The sequence below is a fragment of the Monopterus albus genome, unplaced genomic scaffold (assembly GCF_001952655.1).
Source record: "Monopterus albus unplaced genomic scaffold, M_albus_1.0 scaffold171.1, whole genome shotgun sequence".
Taxonomy (NCBI): Eukaryota; Metazoa; Chordata; class Actinopteri; order Synbranchiformes; family Synbranchidae; genus Monopterus; species Monopterus albus.
The window spans coordinates 337076-343230 of record NW_018128051.1 but is presented as its reverse complement, the minus strand read 5'-3'; the positions used below and the strand labels follow the sequence as shown (position 1 = coordinate 343230).

The following is a 6155-nucleotide window of genomic DNA, read 5'->3' as shown; positions in this document are numbered from 1 at the left end:
TACAAACGTTTGACTGGTAGTGCACATCAAATTTAGGAACATGTAGTACAAATGTGGGCATAAAAAGAATTTGTTATTTGCAAGCAAAAAGCTTTCAAACTTATTTATTTTCTATTTTACTGAATGTGGGAATGCATTTTGACAGTAAATGGCAATACTGCATCACGAATTAACCTTCCCATGCTTTTTATTGTTCTTCCATTCTCCTTCATAGATCGCACCACCAGCATAGTGAAAGGTTCCTTGTCCATGCCTCTGACCCTGAACAAAATCTCCTGTGTACTGGTTACTCTGGGAATACTGGGATCCAGCCGCTCGTCTTAAGATCCAAACATGTGTGCCTTGCCCATGCTGCCAGAGAAGAAAGATCATATTCACAGCAACAACAAAAAAACATAAGATTTCTGTTTTAAGCTATTTTCCTGTAGTGTCTTTGAGATACCAAATAAGATGATGGAAGTGCTGATGTCAGTAATATGGAAGAGGGCTAAGATAATACTGCTGGATAACTTCCTCTGCCACGGTGTGCTTTCATACCTGGACTCCATCCACCCATTTCCCAACATACTGCTGCGTCCGCCACCTCATCGTGCCCTCTCCGTGTTTCCGGTTGTTCTTCCACTCACCAGAGTAAACGTTACCAGACGGGTAGCTGTTAGCAAACAAATGCAACTTTGGGCAGTTCATTTGTAATTCATGCTACAAATTACCTGATGTAGTCCATACATACCGTCTCACTCCCCATCCCTCTATGTTGTTCGTTACCCAATCTCCTTTGTACCAAGAGGTTTTATCCTGGTTATAATACACTCTACCCTAACACAAAGACAACAAATTAGAAAATAAACTAAATTCATAAAACGAAAACTATGCCTCGTAGAAACTGGTGAGTCATACCTTTCCATGCCTCTTGCCCTGATCCCACTGCCCTTTGTATACCACACCATTTTTGGCACATTTGTAGGTTCCAGTCCCATGGCGTACACCATCATACACTTCCCCCATATAGGAGCTACCATCTGGCCAGGTGTAGGTGCCCTGGCCCATGGGTTTGTTGCACACAAATTCTCCCTGATGGATTAGAAGCTTATATTCCCTTCAAGATTTTGATTTATAGCAATCTATGTTATCTATTTTATTTAACTTTAGTCATTTTTGTTTTGTATGTGTACCAAATGTATTTTTAGAATGTAGTGACACATATTGTAAACCACAATAACATTTCAATTCATTAGTATAAAAAATTATAATACATGTATCTGTTATGTTAATACACTCCATTTATTAGTTGTCCTAATATATAATCATTGTACCCTACCTCATATTTCAGTCCGTCTGCCCGTATGAAGACACCTGCTCCATCCATAAGTCCCCTGGAAAACATGCCCTTCAGAAAACACAGCAGTTTATAATATTCTTTTCTTTATCCTCATGGAAACAACACTTTAATGCAAAGTACATTAAAAGAACATTTCTGGTGCACTTTTATAATGTACTTGAGAATTCATTTTAATGCTATGCTAAATGTTACAAGGTATTTTTGTCTTTGTAATTGCATTTAAAGAACTATATCTGAAATGATTTTATGTAGTTTCAAATAACAAATTTGGAAAAAAAAAACAGTATTGCTCAGTGAATTATATTTGCAGACTAGTTTCAACTTGACAAAACTGTTTTTAGTTCTTTTTAGGCTGAACAAATTAAGCAAATATAGAGTTATACAGACTGAAGAGTTTGTCATGTCCGCATACTGTAAAACCATGTAGGCCCATTTTCTTTCCCCATGGTGTCCTTGTACCTTGTACACATGGCCACCTTTAAAGCAAGCAACACCTTCTCCATGAAACTGGCCTTCACAGGTTTCCCCTTCATACCTGTCAATGGGACACAAAAGCGTGATTAGCGTGTGGCTAAAAGTATCTAATGTTATGATACGAGTGATGCTTTACCTCTGTACAATTAAGTTAAATAGTTTGGGGAGCTCCTTCTCGAACTGCTCATCACCGACAAGATGACCTCGGGGGTTGGTTTGGCCGTGATCCACATCCGCTGAATTCACCTTTAAACTAGGAGAGAAGCACGATAACTTTGTGTTTTCTCTTCCTTTCGTGGTCTGTGGCAGCTCTGAGTTCCCGAACGCTTTATTGTTTTCTTGTTTATCGTTTATTATCGTATTTTCCTGCTTCTCGTTCACCTGTGTCATTTTGCGCAGTTTGTCTCGCGTTTATCTCCGTGGTAACGGTGAAGACGCTTACAACTACGGCAACCTTTATTAGTCAAAAAGGGTAAATGCACATAGCACTAACACATGACAGAAATGCGTTTATTTTCACCATAAATTAGGTGCTAAAAAAGTTTATTTTCTGATGCAAAATACAAATAAAATCAGAACATATTTTAACAGATATTTAGAAAAACACGCTAAACAGTCATACCAGGCCTCTGAGGCATAAAACTGCACATTATCGACAGCCTGCACTCCAGTGTATCAGTGCTTCACCAAAGGTGATGTTTAAGTGATGTCTGGCATAAACTAGAATGAAAGCATAATTCCATGCAGACAGTTTTTCTCTGACATGCTCAGTCTTATGAGATGATGTCCAAGTTGGCGAGGTGCCTCATGGTGGGCCTTCCATGAGGACAGTTCCATGGATGCTCAATTTCTCCCATGTGAACCACCAGCTTCTTCATCTCACTGACACTTAGTGCAGTGCCAATCATCACCTGAAGAGCACAAACAGTACATAACATGTCAGGAAGAATTCTTGAAAAGGAAAAGTAATGTTCAAGTCAATTAGTCACCAAATAAACTCAATAATAAGCGATTATATTGTAAACATTTAAAGAATCATCACAGTATTTTTACATTTTTGATGACTACAAATTAGCTTACGCTACTACCAAACCTTTAAGTTTTAGATTTATTATTATATGATTTTCAATGCTGCCATTTGTTTCCACTTATTTTAGTAAAAAACTACTATTAACTTTCAGAGGTTTCAAAGATTCTTGAGACAAGCACACATCTGCTTTATTCATTCAAACAGCACACATTAAATTCACAAGTCTGTGCTACATTACAACACAACACAACTAGTTAAAATGAAAGTACATGACATTTAAAGGTTAAAATAATAGTGTAAGGAACTGAAGGGAAATCAATAGCTGCCTGAATATACTATATTAAGACTGCTGACTTCCAACTAAGGACAGACCTCGGTTTGTCTAAATGTCTGAAAATACTTTAAACTCACAGATTTTCGACAAGCTCTTGAGGCGAACATCTGCCTGACTCTGGATGGTCGGCACATGACCCCAGGGCTGTCACTCAACATGAAGATCAGCTCCTCAATGTCAGCTGGACCAAATGTCCAGTTCTTACTGGTGGGCAATGATACCAGCTTAACTCTCTCCATCACCTGAGCTACAGTCACAATGAAAAAAAATTGATTTAGTATTTGCAATTATCCAAAACAGTGTGTTGAAAATAAGTTCAAATTAATATTTAATCCCTTATATAAAACAGGGAGTATGTTCATACCGTCCTCATCAATCAGAAATTCAAAGCCGTTCTTTCTGAAGATCTCAATGTTCTCTAGGAGCACGTTCTCACTGACTGCAGTGAGATGAAGTTTCTGAGGGCTGCAAACATGCACGAGAAAGAAAAAACACATCAGTACCTAGTAAAATAAATACAATGAAAGCATTCATCTAGACATTTAATTTCTTACACTATGAGTTTCTGTCCTTGGAGCACAGTGTGCTGCTGCAGCATCTCAAAGTTGTATTTCTCATCTGTAGCATGCTGGTCAATTATGAAGATGTCTGAGGTGAGTTTGGTGATAATGAAGCCCAGGTTAAACTGACCGATGATCTCCATCTCTTTGAACATGTCCTTACTGTAGGGATGAAAGGAAAATTTACTGTTCTGGAGATTGCACATCAATACTGGTACATTTTGTCAGCAGGGGGTATAATAGAAAATTCCGACCTGATCTCCTTTTTGAGCTCTTCCTCTGCACTTTGGTTTTCTCCAGGACTGATCTTGGCCCTGAAGCGTCTGCAGTGTAGCTTCTCATCGGCCTTCTGTTTCTGCTGGTCCTGTAACCTCCTCATCTTCCCTACAAGCTCTTGTAGAGAGAACTGGAGAGACACTGTCCTCCTCTGTAAGCACACTGGTTCTCTTTTCTGGCCCTCTTGGCATTAGGGCTCATGGTATCATCCACCCTGGAAGTGGATGGCATAGTCTGTAACTCTAAGCCCTCAGGAACAATGTGGCTACTGTCTAATATTTCTTCAAATGTTTCATTTTTTACACTGGGTGTGTTAATCACTGGTTCATAAGAACTGAGCTCTGGGCCAGAACAATGACTAATTGGAGCTGCTGTAGTCAAGTCCCAACTGCTGGCAACACAGTCTTTTTTGTTGTCTGTATCACTGCATGACGCCTTTCCATATCTGAACCCATCTAGCACTGACTTTCCTTTTCCCACTGGGGAGCACTGCACAAGCTCTATTGTTTGTTTCAGAGGAGATTTTACACCTGGGTTGCATGTGGAAAATTTTACCGAACCCTTAAAAAAAGACTGCAGTGTTTTCTGTGTGGGGACAGTGTTGGCAGTTTTTGCTGTGTTTGACTTGTTCCCAGAACTGGAACTGTGGTGACATGAAAAAGCAGCTTTTAAGCCAGCCAGGTTCAGAGATGACTTTGGGCTCTGAATCACTGGTTCCCTGTCCTCTCCATGCTTCTGCATATTCTCATCGGACTGGAGGACCTGACACAGTTCAGATGCAGATGCTGTATCTAGAGACAAGGCAAGAAACAAACCATCAAAATAAAAGCACTCAACATTTTATTCACTTTTGATCTATACAAAATTGTTCCTAAAAATCTTTCAGTGATATAATTCTGTGACAATATAAATGTATACATTTTAACTGACTTAGTGAGTTACTGACTTACTGAGTATTGGTGTATAGTTCAGGCTGATCTTATTGACTCCAAGCTCATACATGTGGATGAGAGAGGTCTTTAGAATAGCCAGCAGGAGTTTCTCCTCCTGAAGGAAAATCTGTCGTTTGTCTGGCGTTACATTCACATCCACACACTCTGAAAAGACACCACACCAACACTCACATAGCAGAGAAAGTCAAAAAGTGTATTATAAATAACTTCAGTTTGAATGGCAAGTTTCTTACCTGAGGCAACAGCTATGTTCAAGGCAACAAATGGATACTGATGTCTGTTATACATATGATACACTTCATTCACAAGTTTGGTCACCTGCAAGGTGGGAACAAACAGAGGTTAGTGAAAAAAGATTAATCATCACCCTGACATTTCCAGATAAATCCACTGACAATAAATTACCTTAAGAGGATCACATGGTCGGTTGTTAATGAAAAAGAACTGTCTGTCTGTGGTGCTTCTCCCAACACTGTGGTCTCCTCGTGACACAAATCCTGTGATGCTGCCCAACACACAGTTTTCAATTAAAAACCCCTGCTTTGTATTCAGAGAACACAGTACAGGGCACTCGTGCAATGGTGCCACTCACGTAAAAAGCTCTTTGGGAAGATCTGCATCCTTGAGTCCATATTCCTCAATAATATTTTCTGTAGGGGGCACTTGTTGAAAAGACAGAAGACTCTGTAGCTGCAGAACACACAACACACATTAAACCATAGCAAAACAAGTAAAAAAAAAAACAACAGCAAATCAAATTTGAATAACGCAACAGTTGAAGGAATTCCGTTACTCTTGGATATATAAAATTCCTTAAATACACATTAGACAAACACTACAGGGAACATCACAGTAGAAGCAAAAAGTTTTACTCTGGCAACTTTTGGTTAAATGAGGCTGTCATTCCACAGCAGTGATTTGGTCAGACAGACTTCTGCAGATTGCAAATGAATAATATAGTCAAGAAAAATGTGTAATCTAATGTGTCAACCTGCTTTGGTCCAAATATGGCCCCTATGTTGTCTCTCATATTCTGGCTGCCACTGGTGCTGAGGACTGTGCTGCGTTTTCCCTGCCCATTTTGGTTGGAGCAGGTAATACGCACTCCAGTAGCGATGATACAGTAGGACTGCAGGACATGTATCATTTTGCTGTACTCCTGAAAGTACAGAACATGGTAATATTTGAT

The 6155-nt window shown here is 39.4% G+C and overlaps 2 protein-coding genes across 4 annotated transcripts in view; both read right to left on the bottom strand.

Annotated features, from left to right (window-relative positions):
* rsph10b (radial spoke head 10 homolog B) overlaps positions 1-2262 on the bottom strand; it is a 7926-nt gene extending 5664 nt beyond the window's left edge. For 2 of the 3 annotated variants that reach the window (XM_020615869.1, XM_020615868.1), the window contains exons 1-7: positions 1950-2262; positions 1799-1874; positions 1319-1387; positions 898-1071; positions 731-816; positions 538-652; positions 175-351 (exon numbers count right to left, since the gene is read on the bottom strand). In XM_020615869.1, coding sequence (XP_020471525.1) covers positions 175-351; positions 538-652; positions 731-816; positions 898-1071; positions 1319-1387; positions 1799-1874; positions 1950-2203 — 951 coding nt within the window. In that variant the 5' untranslated portion in view covers positions 2204-2262. Of the gene's footprint in view, positions 1-174; positions 352-537; positions 653-730; positions 817-897; positions 1072-1318; positions 1388-1798; positions 1875-1949 lie in introns of those variants that run through there. The other variant, XM_020615870.1, reaches the window with a different exon arrangement.
* Positions 2263-2327: 65 nt separating this feature from the next.
* pms2 (PMS1 homolog 2, mismatch repair system component) overlaps positions 2328-6155 on the bottom strand; it is a 5717-nt gene continuing 1889 nt past the window's right edge. Inside the window, 11 exon segments of the mRNA XM_020615876.1 lie at positions 2328-2724; positions 3255-3424; positions 3542-3642; positions 3732-3899; positions 3992-4177; positions 4180-4804; positions 4964-5110; positions 5200-5284; positions 5372-5471; positions 5559-5656; positions 5958-6125. Coding sequence (XP_020471532.1) covers positions 2587-2724; positions 3255-3424; positions 3542-3642; positions 3732-3899; positions 3992-4177; positions 4180-4804; positions 4964-5110; positions 5200-5284; positions 5372-5471; positions 5559-5656; positions 5958-6125 — 1986 coding nt within the window. The 3' untranslated portion in view covers positions 2328-2586.